Source organism: Octodon degus, unplaced genomic scaffold, assembly GCF_000260255.1.
Source record: "Octodon degus isolate 3935 unplaced genomic scaffold, OctDeg1.0 scaffold00015, whole genome shotgun sequence".
Classification (NCBI taxonomy): Eukaryota; Metazoa; Chordata; class Mammalia; order Rodentia; family Octodontidae; genus Octodon; species Octodon degus.
The window spans coordinates 8,100,608-8,120,828 of NW_004524591.1; the positions used below are offsets into that span (position 1 = coordinate 8,100,608).

The window sequence follows — 20,221 nt, forward strand, 5'->3', positions numbered from 1 at the left end:
ATTTTTAGTTAAATGGGTGGATTTTGAATCAGACAAGTGTAAATATCTCCTTTTCTCTCTGGTTTGAGAAACTGACACTATGAATAAGAACCCACAAATATATAGATATTGTAAAATAGAAAGAAATTATTCAGAAGGAAAGGGGAAGAGAGGTGTGTGTGTGTGTGTGTGTGTGTGTGTGTGTGTGTGTGAAAATGTGTGTGTGTGTAGGAGGATGGAGGATGGGAAAAGTAAATGAGGAAAAATGGATAAAATAGAAAAATCTTTGTAAATAAGGAGGGCAAGACGGGTTGGGGGGGAATGGGAAAAAAAGGAACTAAGATACATCATATACATGAAGAAGTTCCTGATGAATATGATCAATATTTATATCTAAATTATATCAGTCAATTGAATAAAAATAAAAACAAAATCCGCCTTAATAGTTATAGCTAAGTTTTCTACATTTTTCGAGAAAATCACTCTTTTCAATCTAAGATTTTACAATTAGGATATATTTAAACCACCAAGACACTCTTTATTTAAAAAAAATGATTTATTTATTTATCTAGCACTGGGTCTTCTATGCAGTTCAGACACATAGTAATCCTCCTATCTCAGACTCCCCAGAACTGAGATTACAGGCGCTACCACCCAGTGTCAGTAGCCAGCATAGTGTACCGAGGTTCGCATGGCATGTGGTACTGAGCATCAAACCCTGGTCCTTCGGGCCAGGGAGATAGCTCAGTAGGATAAGTGCTTGCCTAGCAAGTGCAAGGCCCTGAGTTCAATCTCTGGTACTGCAAGAAAAAAAAAAACAAAACTCGGGTCCTTGAGCTTGCCAGGCATGTGTTAGACCATGAGCTATCTCCCCAGCTGAAGACACCCTTAAAGTCAATGAGAATGTAAGGTGCTAGAATGCTAGTGATGTCAGGACGGTCTGACCCGTGTGTCCTGTTCCTGTGGACTAGCTTAATGGGAACCAGTGTGCCAATTAGTTACAACCAGTGGGATAAGTATGAGAATTTCTAAAAGCCTTTCAGTAAAAATAATTCAATGTAGAAATGGAAATCTCTTAAACAAAGTCCTTGGAACAGTAAATGTATTTTTTATTGTATTTAACCCTAAGGAAAGAAGGCATTCTACATAGAATTTATGATTTTATTATTCTCTATATGGAGGCAATGAAATTTATTGCAGTTACGATGTGTACCAGAGTGGTGCTGGTGATATTTATGAAAGGTTTGAACTCTTTACCAAGAAGAAAACCACCTCTAGAGATGAAGTTAGAGGAGCGGCAGGGAGGACAGGAAAAGTGGCATAGAACAAGGTGGGAATTGTATGCCTGTCATTTATTTGTGAAAATATGTATGAATGGAAGTGTATTCATATCAAATTCTTCATGTGCATATGAGTAGATTCATGGGTATCCATTCAGCAAACACCTATGAGTGTGTTGTTTTCTCTGGACAGACACATACATGAATGACATTTTTCTGTTTTTGATTTGTTGGAGAACACAGCTCAGTCTTCTCATCTGTGATTGCTCAGGTTAGGAAAGGCTCAGGTTAGGAGATGGCTCAGTGGTGTAAGCATCTACCTGGCAAGTGCAAGGTCCTGAGTTTGATCCCCAGCACCAAAATGAATGAATCAGTAAATCAGTGAATCAATGAATGAATGAATCAATGAATGAATAAATACAAATTTACTACTTTCAGCTTTTGAGAAGTTGAACTAACAAGGGATTCTGCCTCCCTTCTGTGAACTTAACCAAATGCAAGAAATTTTTATCTTAGATAAAAGGAAAACATTCCCAAAATATGTTATCTAGGAATATAAAAATATCAAGCAAGCAAACGCGAATGAAAAGAAGGCCTGCTGTACTAATCTTGAGGCAAAAGGCACTATAATAAGAGACGAAGGACATTATATACCAACAGAATGAAAAAAAAAATGTTGATGAGATGGAAAAGAATGGACGGATGTCCCGAAATTATGACAACAGCGTGTGCAAGGGCATGGAGAGTGAGGAGTTTGTGTGTGGGATACCAAAGTGTTGTGTCTGGTTGCATGATGATAAAAATTAAATTAAGTCAGACTGGAGTGCAAACATGAAAGACCCCAGAGCCCCTGGTCTCTCTGAAATAAGAACAGATTCCTGGAATAGGAAACATTTCATACTTATGGTTTCAGATCATTAGGGATATGGCCAATGGTGAGCGTTTGTGTTTTAGTTATATGCTGTTAGTTTAAATATTATAAACTATCAGAAAATAAGTAAGTTCTGTTTTAAGGTCTTAGGATTCGTTAAGCTTTGTATTTGGTACCCAACTGGACTAAATAATAAAATCAAAATTTTATTCAAACATTAAAAAATTGCTGGTTTTAGAATTAAGAATTCTAGAACTCTCTTGATTTCACTTGGTGAGAAATCATGGCATGGTGCAGTGACTCTCAGCTTGTCCTTTGTAACAGGAAATCACACAAAAGTCTGTGGATTGATTTTTTTTAAATTTAATTTTTATTTTGTTAGTTTTTGTATTTTAGGGAAGGGTCTACAGAGTGTTCAGGGTCTTACTACTAGATTGGACTCCTAGTGATTCTCCTGTTTACAGCCTCCCAAGAGCTGGGATTACAGGCCTGTGCCACCAAACCTAGTCTCAATCACTGCCTCAGCATGCCCCGGGGGCGGGGCTGGCACAACCAACCTGGGGATTGAACCCCCAGCCCCTGCTCCTGCTCGCAGGCACTTTAATCTGCTGAGCTATTTGGCTAGTCCTGTGGATTGATTTTTTTAAATGTATTTCGTACACTTAATTAGCATGTGGAAAATTTGTCTCATCATAGATCTCAGTGTCTATCCTGATTCTAACACATGAGTGAATTAGGATTTCTATTGTTGTTGTTGTTACTGGGGATCAAACTCAAGACCTTGCGCTTCCCAGGCAGGTGCCTGTGCTGCTGAGCTATCTCCTTGGCTTATGAGTTAATTAGTTTGTGGTTTTCAGAATCCTGTTTATTTCCAAGATTGTAAATATTAGAGATGCAGCTACATGAAGAGCAAACTTCCTTTGTAGAGCAATATAAAATTATACGCTTAACTCATACTAAATAGAGCAGATCAAAATAAATAATACTACTTAAGTGGACTTAAGGAAATTTTATTTTCACAGCCCAATAGCCAAAAAATAGCCTGTCATGTTAAAAACTGAGATTTCTGTTAAGAGTTTCTGATCTCATGAGTACCTAGTGTACTTAGCGTAGACTAGGTCTGTCTAGGTAGATTCATATTTTTTTCAAACTACAAGCTGTTTAATATAAAATTGATGTTTCATTGTTAGTATGTGGTGATATGTACTAACAAACGGCAGCACACTGGTGCAACATGCTGTGGTCCTGCCCAGATTTCTTAGGTGAAATACTAGTTTTAGTTATAGAAGTACTCTATAAACAAAGGATGAAGTCACATTATGTTTTCATGTGACTTGTGAAAGTTGGCGCTTATGCTCTCAGATACTTATTTCAGAAAGCCGAGTGGAAGTGGTAGGCTCAGAGGAACCCGCTGATCAAAAGTAGGGCTTGTGGATGCTGGCCACCGCAACCGACTTTCCTAGCAGCGCTGTCATTGCTGTAGTTACTAGATCCAGTGGAGTAGAGAGGCAAGTGCATTGTGTGTTTGTATATCTAGTGCCTTGCCATGACACAGATATTTCATATTTTGTTCACTCCAAGTCTATTCAAGAACGATGCCCCCACTGGGGAGACCTACAGGGTCGTTCCTCCCGTGCACCAGCCTGCCTGGCCTCTGCAGAGGTTAGTGTAGTGTGAGGAAACAGCAGGGCAAGGAGAACACAACGTGTGAAAGCATAATTAAGTTCTACTTGATTTCAACACATGATGGTTTTTCTGATAGGAACATTTAAATTTTTAAAATTTATTATTAAATTGATACTTTAACATGAAATTATGAAATGTATAACAGTAAATTTTTGAGATTCAATAATATATTAGGGATTTACTCCAGGCCAGAAGTCTCTTACTATTCTGGAGAAGGCATCATTATTCATTGCAGAAACATTTATTGGCTGATAATGTGCCAGATATTATGGCAACTGCTGCTAATACAACAGGAAGCAAATTAGGCTGGTACCTCTTAAGGTTAATGCATGAGGGTTTTGTAGACGTGAGTAAGGAACTCAAGATTTATTCAAGTCCATAACTTTTAAAAGAATGTATGTTAGAAAAAGTAGATGAGTAACAGCTTTTCAAATGTTTTATTTTTTATTACTTTATCTACTTTTTAATGTATTTGGTACTGGGTCTCACTATGCAAATTGGGCTCATAGTGATTGTCCAGCTTTCAGCCTCCCCAGCGCTGGGTGACAGGCCTGCACTACCACACTCAGTCTCAGTGGCCAGCTCAGTGCACCCAAGAGCGGGGCTGGTGCAGCATGTTATGCTGGCAATCAAACCCCCGTCCCTGCGCTTGCCTTAGGAGGCACTTAATCTGCTGAGCTATCTCGCCGGCCCCTAGTTTTTCAGATATTTTAATCATTTAAATTATAATTCCATAGAAGACAATTTTTATTAATACCAGTTATAGTGATAATAACTACCACTTATTGAATTTGTATTTTCCAGCTATGATACAGTTCTCTCTAATCCTCATAATAGCCATGCAAGATTTATTATGATTTTTAATCTGTGATTATAATTAAAATTCAAGGAAGATTAAAATAAAATTTCATTTTATAGAGAATCTTATCAAATTCTATACTAGGACTCACCTAAGTGCACTTCTTCTAAAATGGAGAATGCTGTGGAAGTAGAGGCCGTGCCACCCCTGCATATATTTGCACCTTCAGGGATTGCACCATCATTAGGAGATGTATTAATGACTGACTTTCATAGAAAAACTGGCTTATTTTGACTCTACCAAAAGATCATTAAGTTTTACTTATTCCCCTGTAGTTCTGTGCATGACCAGGTTGGTTTCTCTTTCCGTGTTGTTTCCCTTGAGCTCTGAGTACAGGGATTCACAACTTGCAAATACTCAGATAAACAAAACCCCAAATAGAGTGGCGCAGCAGGAACAGCAGTACACACAGGCCCGTCGCCTCAGGAAAACAGTGACGGCTCATGGTGTAAGCTCACTTTCTGGATGATCCTCCTCAGTCTTTCCATATTTTATATACTATGTACTGAGTTTAATTATTTTCATGTTTAAAAAATTGTTCTCTAATAATACTTGCTAATTTGAAATTGCAGCAAAAAGATACTTTATCCATCTATATTTTTAGCTATCTAATTACTACTTTAGAAAGATGATCTAATCTCGTGGTTCTCCAACTTTCTTGTACATCAGAATCACTTGGAGAGCTTGTGAAAACATAGTCTTTCAGAGATTCTGCTTTAGTAGTTTGAAGAAGGAGAAGGGTCTAGATTGCATGTCTCTCAGTAAATTTTTTTAAATAGACTTTACTTATCAATCAAAACATCTCATTTGAAGGGAAGAAATTATTTTCAACCAAAGTAAAACCAATGACTAGAGTTTTTGCTATTATTGATTTTCTTTCATACAAAAGTCTTCCTGGAATTTTATTGCAGATGTCTTTTCTTAAACTCTTCATCTGCTGATGGGTTTTGGAATGATTTTCTCATCTAAAAACTGTTTGCTAACCAATTATACTTTTTTACTTGAGAAGAATCACTTGTAAATACAGTGTCCAGTACTCAGAAGACTTGGCACGGTACTTCTTAAGAGACAGCAAATTCAGATAAATAAGCTAATTAACAAAACAGTGCTGTGTATCACACTTTCTCTATGCCTCCTGTTCCTTAAGGGCCTAAAAGTACCAACTTTGTTGACTGAAAACAATTGCATAAGATTTTATCCTGCAGCGGTTTGAGAAATTGAGGTTGGGAAAATAAAGAATATTAGTGAATGCTTGTGTGAATGAAGGTCACCAGTTACTGCCAAGTAATTTGTAGCATTCATATAAATCACAGTTAAGAATTTCAAGGGATATTTTAAAGGTTAGATTCTAAAATCAGAGGATTCAGCACATTATGGAAAGTCTGCTTGATTAGACACAAGCATCGGGTGCTTTGGGGTAGAATAAATCATTTACTACCTTCCTCCTGGGGTCTTCAGTAGTCAATAAGATTGATTTGAGAAAAGATCCTTGTAGAGGTCTGAAGATATTTCTGGTATTAGTTCTTCTAATAATTTTGATAATTTTGGTTTCTGCTCATATATGTTCATAAAATTGTAATCATGGTACAATAACATGTTATATTAGGATTTGATTCTCATTCTTGCTCTCTGTTAAATTGGAATCTTACTTCATGCACTTATTTTTTAATTATCTATAGGAATGCATAATGTAATATTTAGATCAGTTTCAAAAACTTATAAAGGTGAATTAGAATTTATTATATTGAGATTTTTTTTTTTTTTTTTTGCAGAACTGGGGATTGAACTCAGATATATTGAGATTTTTATACCTTCTTTTTAGATGGATATTTGTATTAGCTTTTTAGAGTTCTTAGATAATTTATCTTTTATCTCAAATCAGCAAAATTGGTTTAGTTAATGCCCCAGAAGAATCTTGCTCACACCCCCTTACCAATATGTTGAAATGGTATGTGAATTAATGCAGTTTTTTATATTTGAAATTTTGAATTACAGGACTCTGGTAAACAGCACCTGTAGGGATGATTTTGATGATGCTTATTTTTGCCTAGAGAAAAGGGAGATCTGTTTTACATGTACAGTATGTGTTTACACTAAAATATATTTTGATTATTGAGAGTTAAATGAAAATCTAAACTGCTAATAGGAAAAATGCTGAAAGAATCTAGGGAGGAAATGTAAATAGACCTCAAGTTACGCAGTTGGTCTTGGTCAAGATGAAGCCATATAGGAATGCTCTTCCTGGAAAATTTGAGAAATAGGATAATTACTAACTCACTATTCTGGATTCTGTTCTATTTTTTGTTTATGACAATAAATGCTTCGAGATCCTTTTTGTCAATTGTGGGATTGAGGGTATAATTACACATAAAACGACAAGAGATGTGTAGGCATATATTATGCCAGTATTATGGTTCTCTTATCCTTCATATGTTTATCATAGTTTTCTACATTTTGTTAAAAAACATTGTGAACATTTAGATAGTGATCATGTTTGTCATCCAATGATCATATTACATTTTATTCTACATATTCTAGAGAATCATTTATATGATTTTAGTAAAGAAAAAATTTAGGACCTAGACAACATCAATGCTAGACCTATGTGATTAATTACCTGGGTTATCTTAAGCAAGTCTCTTTAGTCCTCCCTGGGGACAGAGGAGGAAAGAAGGAAGGAAAACAGAAGGCAGGAGAAGGGAAGGGAAGAAGGAAAGACAGACTTGCTGAGGTGACAGGTAGCTTGCTTGTAGTGATTCATATGTACATTGAATCTGCTGATTGTATATCATAAATATATAAAATTATGATCTGTCGAATATACCTTGATACAAATGCTGTTGAAGTATTTGAGATAATAAAAGAAAGACAGAAATCTTATATCCTCAAAAGTAAACAGATAAAAGTGGAGCTTCCCTGATAGAAGAGGAGGCCCGGGCAGCTCCTGGCCGCCCTTGGGCCCTGAGCAAAGTCTGAAGACCAAGTGCATGGTCTCTCGTTCCTGCCAGGTCCTAAATGCGATATATGATTACCAAGTACATCCTTTGAGGGAATACTTCCATAGCCACACTTTGCCCCTTGAATGTTACGTGCACATTTCTTAGTTTACAATAAGTTCTCGGCACAGCAGAGAAACAGGCAGAAGGAAAAGGAGAAAGGGGATTTATTTTCTTTGAGGACACGGAGAGAATTTGGGGAAGATAAATTCTCTGGACTAGACAAAGGGAGGCTGAGGCTTTAATGGCCTTTTATCAGAGGAGGAGATTGTAGGGGATGTTTAGATATACCTTAGGGAGCTGAGTGGGGGTCTTCCCATAGGTGGCAGGAAGGGTGGAAGTAAATTATGTCCTGAGCTGTGTTAGAGAAGAAGGGGAACGTGGTCTTGGAAAAAATGGGCTTTTGTTTTAAGTACATCAGCCACACTAGATGACCACCATCATGATTTTAGCAATTCATACTAGAAGCAGAACCTATCAGTTTAAAGTTTGTAATATCAGATGGAATCAAATTGTGTCATCCGCTGGTATGGACCTAAGAGTCTGTTGGTTAACTTAAGTTAAATGCAGCTTGGAATAATTCTTTTAGAAAACATCTTGTAACTTAGCTGTCCAAATATGATTTTTTTTCCAGAGAAATGTGGCATTAAACAAATTAATCTGTGAAAGAAGGGAAATTCAGCAGTGTGCTCTCTGCTAAGTGATTTGACATGTATCTTCTTTTTGCCACAACTCTGAACATGCTTCTTTGCTTCTCCTTGCCGCATACCCTGACCGGGATCCTACCTCCACCTGGCATAGTTTGTGGACCTTACAATAATCTTCTCCCCTTTCTTTACCATGTGCCATGCATCCCTGAAGAACTGTATCTTTCTTGCTGATCTGGTTCAGAAAAGGGAGGACAGAACCCGTAACTGGTGGATTCTCACTTTTGTTTGTTCTTGAGGATGTTCAGGTGGTGGCATCCCCCTTTGGGGTGCTGAACTCAGGTCTCGCAGAGAAATGATACTGTCCATGTACAACAGAGACTCCCCAAGAGTCATGCTACCTAGTACTGTGTAATGCATTTACTTTCTAAGGGAATGCCACGGGGTGTGCGGCTCTGGGATTCTATCAACTATTATACATGCTTTTCTACCAAAAATTAAGATCTATATTTAAGGCACCTGGTGTACAGATGAATATAGTGTGTGGGTAGTGAATATATTCATCAACAAATGCAGATATTCATTATTTCTGTATCCATAAGAAAGTATCCTTTTCCTTTTCCTATTTCTTTTGCAAGTAATTTGGACTCTGCATGAGTGTACAACACTTCAGGTCTAAACCATGAATCTGAGTTTTTGGTTTTTTAGATATAGTAGGAATTGGATGCAGTAAAATTGATAGCAGTAAGATCACATTAGGATTTCTGAAATGGGCAATTGTCCTACATAAATAGCAAGTAAAATAAAATCAAGGCAGTCCTTCATAAAAATTTTATTCTGGGGTGTGCTTGTTTTCCAAAACTACCTCTACTAAATCTCCTGTCAGTGCTGAAGCTAGAAGGCAGAAAGGCTTCTAGTGCTATAGCCAACTGCAGTGTAGCCAGAGAAACAGGCAACAAAAATAGAACACCAGGATTGCTGTGCGTGGGTGAGGCAGAAACCACATTATGAGCAAAAGCTTCCAGTATTATTTTAGAACCAATACAGAGCTCTGCACTTCTCTCCTCTCTCTCTCTTCCAAAAACACATACTACAAAAATAAAATGAAATTAAATGTATGTGCATTTGCCCTTTTAGAATTATGATTCTTAATTTTCTTTTTTCCCCTTGCCTTCCTTGCTTTAGACGCGAATTGCTAGTGTAGAAACAGTACAGAAAAGCAAGCGTGGGGGAGGAAAGAGTTAATTGCTTTTAAGGCCCTGCAACAGAGAATTATGGTTTGAAAGATAGAGGCTGGACAGCTGGGTTTGCTGGGGTATTTTTAAATGCATTAATGCAGGCTCCAATCACTCGGCCATGCTTGACCTATTTTTGGCTCAGGCCGACCATTGTTCTATTTCTGTGCCTGTGGGCCATGCTGTTGTTGATTCATATGCAAATGGATTATCACTGGCTTTAGCCAACTTGAGCTGAGAGAGACTGAGAAAGGGAAGGGAGAGACTCGCGGATAGGAGAGGAGCACAGGCTGGAGCCACTTGCAGGATTGAGGGTGCTTGCAGAGAAACCCTAGCTGCCTGAAGAGCTATAAGCCAGGTTTAATTGGTTTCTTTTTCTCGTGGGTTGAGTTAATATTTTTCTCCTTATTCTGACAAAGAAATAACCTCGAAGCAGATTCCTGTTTCCCACCTGCTTTTAGTTTCCGGGATAACCTAAAACTCCAGAGAGCTCTAGCATCCACTCAGTCCTTTCCACTTTGCACACAGGTTGGTAACCTGGGGAAAGTGCCCAGGTCTTTCTAAAAGTGTCTGTCCTCTGAGCAGGGAGGAAATCGTTGTCGAAGTTGTTCTGCTGCTGCTTCTCCTCAGGGAGGAGGGAGGACCAGCCAGGGTAGCTCCTGGGGCCAGTGCTCTGAGCAATGATGAATCTTTCATGTAGCTGAAGTAAGAGTGACTGGATTATGCTGCAGACAATTTACGAGGGTGACTCTTGTTTTTCCTCAGATGGGGTGGCTGGACGGGAGCAGCTCTTGGCTCAGCAAAGAATGCACAGTATGATCAGCTCAGGTAAGATCCTCTTTCACTACCGAGAGGTTTTATGTTGGAAAGGGGGCTAGCTTGGAAAATGAGCTGAAGGAAAAAAAAGCACCTCTTGTTGGAAATTGCTGCCTTTTCAGTGGGTTGTTGATGTTTGCTTGGTGCTGTTGTCGGGTCTAACTTAGATCCCTTCCATTGCTGTTTCCGTGCACATTCTGAGTCTGTCCAGCGACGGCTGCTTCTGAATGAAATTGCAAAGTATTACTTTTGAGGAGAGATGGAACTGAGATAAGTAAAATAGAGTTGAGGGTGTTTTGCTTTACTATGCAGCTAGAAAAAGGAGATCGGTGCTGATTGTGAGCATATACTGAAAGGACTTTAAATCAGGTAAGTTCAGATTGGAGCTTCAGTTGAAATCTCAGCCTCAGCCAGCCTGCTGAATTTATATTTACAGTATGCATCTATTTATAGTCCTACCTTCTGAAATATGCTTGCCATGGAGTTTTCAAGGTAGTTTTGTTCTTTTTTATGATTTGGCTTTTTCTCCTGGGCCCAAACTGAAACTGTTTAGGATGAAATGAAATTGTTATTAGCAGATGCTTATTTTAAATTTTTCAAAACATTTGGGAAGACTAGCATTGCTAGGCAGATGCAGTGGCACCCACACATGTAGCTGTGGGAGAAGCAGGGGCAACGTTGCAAGAGATAATAGAGGCGGATTCCGATTTCTAGTTTCTCTGTGTATGTGCTTGTGCCCTCAAGGGTGTGTTGATGGGAGACGGAGCTTCTCAGGGCAACATCAGATATTTTTAGTCATCGCTTTTCATGTGTGTTCTCTATACCTAGTTCCTGAAGCTTCTGGGACTATTACTGTCCTCTTCTGAGTACTTGAAGCTGCATTATCTTGAAGTTGCTCCTCAGAGCTTCTAAGTTCCTTTGTAGGCTTAACCGTAATGATAGATCACTACTGGGATGTTCATGACATGAATGTAACCTAAGGCAGAATTTACTTTGTAGTGTGAGGTCTAGGTACACTGTCAGATGCTCCACAGGTTGGCTTGATGTCTGCTTGGGTGCTGACGCCCTCCTGCCTGCAAATTCTGCTTGGAGCAAGTTTTCTTTAAACCCCGAGTGGTCATGATGATTTTAATGGTCATGATACAACCTTCCCATGAAATCAGAATAAAATACCAAACATTTACAATTTGGTGTTTACACACTTGATGGGAATTATATAAGCGAGTAGTGTCTGCTTAAGAAAAGTAAGCCTCCAAGAAGTGCAGTAGTTTATTATCATGTGGCTGAAGGCTGACGAGGACTCAGGGACAGGTCAGCGGGTATGTCACAGATGAAACTGGTCACTTACATTAAACTTTGAAAGTAACTGTTATTGATACCTTTTCAGTACTAAACTATATCCTTTTCATCTTCGCCTCTGTGTCTAAATTTAATATTTCTTTCAAATGGTAGCAACATGGGTGGACTTACCAAATAGCAATTGTCTGGAGCCCTAGGACTGGCTACAAGTGTCAGCAAGCTTTGCTCTCTGACCGCATTAGATAATCACACACAATTTGTACTCTCATTTCAGTTAAGATTGTTATTCCCTGAAGTTAGCGATGTGTATATAGAGCAGCCACATTTTCAAACAGGGAAATAATTCAGAAGACCCATTGGGTTGCAAGCTGAATGGGGAACAACCCTGAAGCACTAGCTATTAAATGAAGTGATAGTTAACATCAACTCCCTAATCTGTCTGGCGTAAATAAAGAAGCTCAAAGTGTACTTGTTTTGATAATTTGAAGCGTATATTGCATCCTTCTGTGATGTTGTATAACATTTGTTTCCTGCATCATATCTTTTAATTCACTGAGTCTGTAGTTTCTATGAGACACTGGTTCTCACAATAAGAGCCACCAGGAGCGTTGTACATAATGTAATGCTTAATATTCCATGCTTAAGTTTCTGTTTCAGTTGATGACAGATAAAGTATGGACACTGTTTTTCTAAGATCTCTCCGGCTATTGTAACTTTTAGCAAACTAAGACCGACTGCTGCAGGGCTAGAGAATGAATGATAATGCTAGGGAAGTGTCATCAGTAGAGTGTGTCCTGTGTTTTAATTGCGGAATTAAGGGTGGTCGTCTCAAATAAACTCAGTTTACAAATCCTGTTCAGGTTCCAGCTGGACTGGAGACCTGGTTATGATTCTTAGGGTGAAAAATGATAGACTTTTTCTATCTGAAAGAAAGAAGAGATGGACAGCATTGCAGAATGGTAGAGAGTGAACGTCCTATCCCAAGAACCAAGAGGTGTATAGAACGTTCTGTTTTCCACAAGTCAGCTGCTGGCTAATTGTTAAACTGGTCTGCTTATTTTCAATCTAAAGAATAATGAGGCCCTCACACTTATCTCTTGACATTCTTGTATGGTTCATATGCAGCAATAGATATTTAAAATATATAGTCACTATATACACTATACACTGTGTATACTACACAATGTAAAGTCACTATATTACAAGCTTTAATGATTAAATCTGGAATGTTGGCTTTTCAGTGTCATGTTGTGCCTTACTGAACAAGCTAGATAAGTTAGATTATAGGTTACAGTCATAGGGGATATTAATTTTTATATCCATAATCATGTTCGTTTAGTTATCATGTAAATCATCTGTTTCTTTGGTTGTCTTGGTCTAAGTCCTTTCCATATGCAGATTGTGGCTGTGCATTATGGCATCATTTGTATGTGCTCAGAAATGTCTCATTAATTAATAGTGAGAAAGTCATTTCATGTGAATGACAGCATGTGATCAAACAGTGAAAGTATAGTAGGAAATATCTTCAGATAATTTTAAAAGTTAGTTTTATTGTATAATTGTTATTAGCAGTTCTTATCTGTCTTCTACTTATGTTGGCTACTATGTATCAGTATATGTTATTTTTGTTCAGAGCTGTTTATGTTCGATTTAATTACTAGTGCTGTATATAGCTGTATGTTTTCTTAGTGTTGACCCAGTCAGGTGAAACATGTTAGGTAGAAGTGAGATATTTAATACCTTGTTTTCTATTGTAGTCAGCTAAAGTCCTTTTAGTTAAAAAATCTGGAAAGTTGGAATTCATTGTGAATGGCACATTTTGCGAAATTCATCTCCAGTTTTGTGCCTGCTGTAGGCCAGGATAGGTGATAAGTGTGGCAGAAAGCCAGGGATATTCAAATATTGACTTGGGTCTCAGCAGGAACTGGCAGAATCAGGAGTTTGCCTGTTGCTAGGCATGCTCAACACAGCGCAGAGCCGAGTGCACAGTATCGTAGAGGAAATTCCTACAGTTTGTGTAGAAGTAATGTCAACTATAGATATAGTAAGGAAAACTTGTGTTTTCACCATGTATTCTTATTTTAGGTAAGAAAAACATTTAAATATAACTCCTGGGTTCTTTATTAAAATGTATTTTGTCCCTTTCTAAATCTCTCTGTTCCTTAGTGTGTAGTATCAGAAAAAAAGAGAATATTTTCTATTCAGTAGTCACTTAATGTCTACTTGAAATACATAATCTAATTATGAAAATGTGAGTCTGTGAACTGTTACTTTCTTGTGAAGAATCACTTCTAATATTCCCATAATTACTATTTTGCCATTCTCACTCTCAGATTATATTCACTGATAAGACTTACTGGATGGAAAAGTGGAAAGGGATTAATCAAAAACTAGTTGTAAATAGGGCCCATTGAGAAGGAGGACATGAATAAACATTTCATGGTATGATTATCACTATGTCCAATCAATACTACATTCTTAAAATGTCCAAAACTAAATTCAGAATTCAAATTACAATTTTATGCTATGTGGAAAATACACAGCATAATTTCTCACCCCTGATAAATAATAAGGTGAGGCCCCCAAAAGTAAAAACCAGTGAGCAAATACCTTTTGTCCCTGCCACAGTATTCAATATGGCTGAGCAAAGAAAATTGTGTAATCCAGTTCTGCCTACCTCAGAAACCAGTAACCAAGGGGAGATATGGAAGCAGTATTCTGGTCAGTACAAAGACTTCTTAGACTCGTACTGGTAAATTGCAACCATTGTGAGAGGCTACCTTTCCTAAATTTGGAAAGAAGCGAAACAAGGGATTAACCTTCACATTTTAAGTTGTGCTTGTTTTCTTTTGTGAACAATAGAAAAGATCCTTGGGGAGAAACTGGAGAAATGAAAAACACGTGATTTCTGGAGAAAAGATGGTCTCAGAGCAACACGCTCAACCCGGGGAATGTTCTAAAGCTCCTTGGAATGAGATACCCCTTCCTCACACGCTTCTAGAGATCCCACAAATGAGAAAAACATCCACTCCTTAACCCATGCAATAATCTTATAATTGCTTTCCACAAATAGCATACACTCAATAAGCACACACTAAAATAAATTCCATGAAGCAAGATCTCAAAAATTAGAATGATAAAACCAGAGGATGAGATGGAAAAATACATTTAGATCTAAGAAAATGATGTGAAAATGAAAAAAAAAAAAAAAACTTACATGAAACTGTTCACGAGAGTAGTATGATATAGATTAAATGCTAGTGGAAATCTTTACTGACAAGAAGGAAAAAGTTGAAACAGCTAAACTGACTGAAAAAGAAAAATTAGTTAATGTATCAGAAAAATGTCAACATACCTGGAAGACTGGGACCAATTAACAACAAAAAATAATTTGTGAATTTTTTTTTTTTCATTTTCAAACATGAATAGTTAAGAAAGATTGTCAGTGATACACCATGAAAACATGATGTTAAAACAATAAAACTAAATTCAAAAGAAAAGATAGCAGCAGTAATAGAGAAGGTTACCTGAATCCCTTTTAAAAACTAAGGTATTGTGATGTGGGGCAGCAAAGAAATGTTATAAATGAGGGCGATGTAGAGAGTTTAGTAAAGCTAACCAGCGTGAGGTACTGGGGAGAGGTGAGGTGGACACTTGTGAGAAAGTGCTAAAGTACTTCCCTTTAGTGACCATGGACACACTTTCTGCTGCTTGAGATAAAAATGTGTTTTTCTAAAGGAGATTGCAAACATTGATTTTTTAAAAAGAATAGTTTATTTAACCTTGTTTGGAAATAATCATTTTGGAAATAGTGTCTGTTATAATGAGGAAGTATTTAATATATTTATTGTTCCTATAAATTTAATTAATTAATTAATTAATTAGTATGGGGAATCAAATTCATGACATCGTGCTTACGAGCTAGGCATTGTGACACTGAGCTTTATCCCTGACTCCTAAATACAGCTTTAAATCTGCTAAATTCATATATATTTAAATTCATTTCAAAAATGAAAACAAATAATATACCTAATCTTTCTATAAAAATATTTTTATCTCTCCATGTCCTCAAGGAATTTATATATAGAAATCAGGAAAGACTTTGTGTAGTCATTTGGTGAAAGGAAAGAGCTCTGGCTTTTATCATCATATTTTTTTGGCATCTCATGGATTTTTGTAATAGGGATGTATGTTTTGAAATTGTCCCGTATGTTCTTACATAAAGCTATTATACCAAAATACTAAGAATGATGAATGTGAGTTAGGTGGTTTTCCTCTGTAAGTGAAAGGAGATTCTACCCCAAATGACAAGCAACCAGAGCATTTGTCATTTAGTAAAATAGCTGGGTGCTCGGTAGGCAGGGTGTCAAGCCCTTCATGGTGTAGCTCCACTCTGCCCACCTGAGGTGCCATAAGGAGAAAACTGCTTCCTCCAGAGGTCACAAGTGGACTTGTGGCATTTTCAGGCTTCCTAGAGGCTGAAGCATAGCCAATTCCAGGGACGAAGAAGACAAACGTGCTTCTTGGGGTCTCTCTTGAAGACATGTGATCCAGAGCTGTCACAGCAAATCACCCTTTGTACCTCAGTGGTCCACGGAGAATCACATGCCCCTCATTAAACAGTTATTGGATGGACCCCGAAAGGTGGCTGAACTGAATCAGGTTGCGTTGGGAAGAAGAGGAGGGGGAGAAATAAAAACTAGCAAGGTACACGTCAATGTCTGTATACTGAGGGTGGGAATTTTCTTATTTGAAATTCTCTTTAGCTATTATTTGTAAACTATAAATAAATTAATGGACTATGTTTTTAGTTTGCCTTTTAATTAAATTATGTATACTCCTTCAGTATCATGAAGATGATACCTCTGTTTAAACGTATAACTTTTTACTAGTATTGAGTAGATATGCTATGTGTCGTTAGATCTCCCGAATAAAAACACCAAAACACATTATTGTGGGCAAAAATTTGATCCTGAGGTTGTAAGTTATTTTTGTTTTTAGAAAAGAGGGATATCAACGTTGCCACCAGATAGCTTACAGACGTTTATCACAATGAAACATTGTTTAAATGTTGGCTCTCAGAGATACAGAAAAATTTGGGGGAAATTTAATAATATATAAATTGTTTTCAATATATGAAAGGAAGGTTATCATCCTTTTTCCCAACGGGAATGCTTTGAAACCATTTACTTGAAGTAAGAGCTCATGAAAATGACTTTTGAAGATAAACTTCTAAGATACACAGGCCCTTTCCTGACAGGAAGTGGCACTGCCAGGGTTAGCTTGGGATGCGTTGTACCTGGGCGCTTGGCAGCTTTTTACTTTTTCATTGTAGAAAGTTGGCTGTGAGTAGGCTGAAAGACAAGAACATATTTTAATGTCCCCAGTTCTTTTTCCAATAAGTCACTTGCCCAAAATAAAATTAATTTCAACTTTTTTGCAATTAAATGACCCAACTTTTTTAGTGATACCAAAAACATTATACTTACTCTAAGTTACTGTGATTCGTGAATACAGAAATAAGTAATTCTTGTGTTTTTAAAAGAATTTCCTTTCCATTCATATCATAATATTAACTTTTCCATAGTCAAATAGGTAGTCTTTTATGCATATGGTTTTTGAAATACCCAATAATTAAATCCAATGAAAGCCACTTTTAAGGAAGAAAGAAATTTACCAAACCACAGAATAAAACTAGTCATTTACTTATGAGTGAACTTTTTGCATGCTGATAAGGTTGGAAATACCCGCTTTATTTTCCTGCTTCTCCTCTTGGTCCACCACTTTCATTAGAAGCATTTAAATTCATATTTTTTTTCATTATGGACTCTTTGGATGTTACTCTTTTTTGATGTTATGTTGATGTTATTCTCAGTTTGCTTGAGATAGATTTTTATGAAAGTCCAATGCATGAGTTTCCTAAACTGGATTCAAATATTAGAATGTCATGAAGTTCTTTCAAAATTGACACTTGAAAGTAAAATTGAAATAAGCCAAATTAAACAAGAAGCATCCCTGAAGCATACATTTCACAGGATTTCTATTAAATAACATTGTAGTTTGGGAGTTTGTGCTTTAGTAAAAATGTATTTACCCAGAAGTGTTCAGAGAACCCCATGTAGGGTAAACTATGGCAGTAAAAGCTCTTGATGAATAGAACATTGTTTTGGGGCTGGGGAGATGGCTCAGTAGAATAAGTACTTGCCTGGTATCCCCGGTTCTGCAAAAAATAAATAAATAAATAAATAAAAATTGTTTTAACTTTAATCTTCATGGTACTTTGAAAAATCTGTTTACAGTTAAAATTCAGGTGTGTGTTTTAGATTCAAAGTCATCACCATTGATCTTTTTCATTTTTTTCTGACATACTGTACTCTGAATTTCTAATTATTAGTTGTAACTCAGGACGTCAGTGATTATATGCTTTTTTTTTTTTTTTTCTTTGAGACAGGATCTATGTAATTCAGGCTGACCCTGAACTCATTATGTAGCCTTGGCTGGCCTGGAAATCACAAATAGTCCTCCTGCTTCAGCCTCTTAAGTGTAAGATTGTGGGCCTATGCATACATCTATTTTTCATCATTTTTTTGGTCATTTTTCTTAGTACTGATACAAAATAGCTAATGTTTTTAGGCTTTCTCTGTCCCAGGCATTGCCCTGTCATTTGTTCCTTACTTTTATTTAATGAGGCATGGAGTAGTTGTCGTAATAGTTGCACTTTACAGTTCACCAAGTAGATTCAAAATGAAAGGCATTTGCTAATAATTTCCACAAGTAGGGAATGACAGGGTCTAACTTTCAACTTCTGCCATTTTTCTCAAAGAGAAAAGTACTTAGCATATTCATATTTGTTAGGTACTAAAAATGTGGAGTCAGCTGTACCATATTTATAAAGAATATCTATATAGACTTTGCAATCCTGGAAGGTTGAAGATATCAGTGGGCCATCATGTTGAAAGTCTTGAATCCAATTTTCAGTGCTTGATAATTAAAATTAGAATATATCAGCACTGTCCCAGGTTGAGGGGAGCTTAAGGAAACCTTCAGGGCTCTGCCAAAGGATTAAGTTAGCTGTATTCCAAAACAGCACATTATTACTAATGCATTTTAGCAATGGAATGTATTTTTTAGACTGTTCATACTATGGTGTTCTTTTTTTCTACCAATGATGTTTGAATTAAGCCCACTTTGATCTTTTCCTAGAAATATGGAATTAATAAAGTCTGTATCTCTATACAAATTTTGGCTTTAACATGCAGCAAGAAATTCTCATCTAACATAAAGATCTAGCTAACAAAACTCACATCTGTATATTTAGAATATATACTCCTATCTGATTTGTGTCCATCTTGAACAGTTTGAATCAAAACTGAATAGCAGCTTTATTATACTGTTGGGGCCAGGGAGATACTTCAGTGGCATAAGCACCTGCCTGGCAAGCGCAAGATCCCAAGTTCGATCCCTGGCACCGCACACACCCAAAAATTAATATACTATCATGATATTATATTTTATCTTAAGTTTTACCTCATTAGATGGACATTGTACATTCTATTGGGGGCCTAAGCTTAAAATTTATGAATTACATACTAATGCAATTATGCAAGAGCCTACTCATACGCCCTCAGCTATTCTTTATAATCTTGTTTGCTCTGAGATTCTTGAGTCATCTCGATGAATCAATACATCGTAAAAGCATCGCTGTTCATCGTTTTAATGACCACCATAATTTATCGTCTTCCTGGGAGAGAGAAGCTTTCAGGAGATCATAAAGTGCATCAGGACCTGCGAGGTCCACATGCCAGTGCCTCTCTTTAGCAGGCCGACTCCTTGGGGTCAGTTATTCTTAGCCTCAGTATTTCTATCTTACGGCATCGCAGGTCTAAGATTAGCTTGTTAGGCGTTATCATACCATCTGAGTTACCTCCTAATATAACTCTACACTGGAATGATTATTTATAGAAAGAGCATTCTGTCATTTTGGGGTTATTTCTAGTAGTTTAAGTAAAGAAGAATAACATTCAAGTAAAACCACAGATTCCTTCCTGCTGCCAAAACAACATGATAACTGTCTACTTAAGGGGCAGTAGTGTCATTTAAATGAGTGTTTAGGGTGTTTGCAGAATTCTTTTTATCTTGGCCACCTTGAGGGGAAAAAAAGTCCTGAGGTGGCCGTGTATAATGCTTGTGGAAAGGCAAAGAGCAACCTTGGTACTTTCTGTCACAGAGCAAACAAGACTTTGGTTGATAGTGACAATAAGAGACACACACGGTTTATTTTTAGAAGCAGACATTGCAAAGCTCTCTGTTTGGTGTTAATATTGCTCATAAATAGGGCTCCTCAGGACTACTGACCCTTCTAGTGAATATATGGCATCATGCATATACACATACACACACACACACACACACACACACACCTTGCAATTCTCTTAATTCACTCTCTAAAGATAGCTTATTTTCTTAAAAATTGTAACTTTTAACCTATCTAAATTCTATTCAATTTCTCCAGTAGATTTAGAATATTTTTAGGGACTGGGGAGATGGCTCAGT

The 20,221-nt window shown here is 37.1% G+C and overlaps 1 protein-coding gene across 32 annotated transcripts in view; it reads left to right on the plus strand.

Moving 5' to 3' along the window:
- Hdac9 (histone deacetylase 9) overlaps nucleotides 1-20,221 on the plus strand; it is a 604,989-nt gene that overhangs the window by 39,026 nt on the left and 545,742 nt on the right. For 17 of the 32 annotated variants that reach the window (XM_023709815.1, XM_023709817.1, XM_023709816.1 and 14 more), the window contains one exon: nucleotides 10,319-10,381. In XM_023709815.1, coding sequence (XP_023565583.1) covers nucleotides 10,360-10,381 — 22 coding nt within the window. In that variant the 5' untranslated portion in view covers nucleotides 10,319-10,359. Of the gene's footprint in view, nucleotides 1-9,770; nucleotides 10,082-10,318; nucleotides 10,382-20,221 lie in introns of those variants that run through there. The other 15 variants (XM_023709812.1, XM_023709819.1, XM_004626445.2 and 12 more) reach the window with 3 other exon arrangements.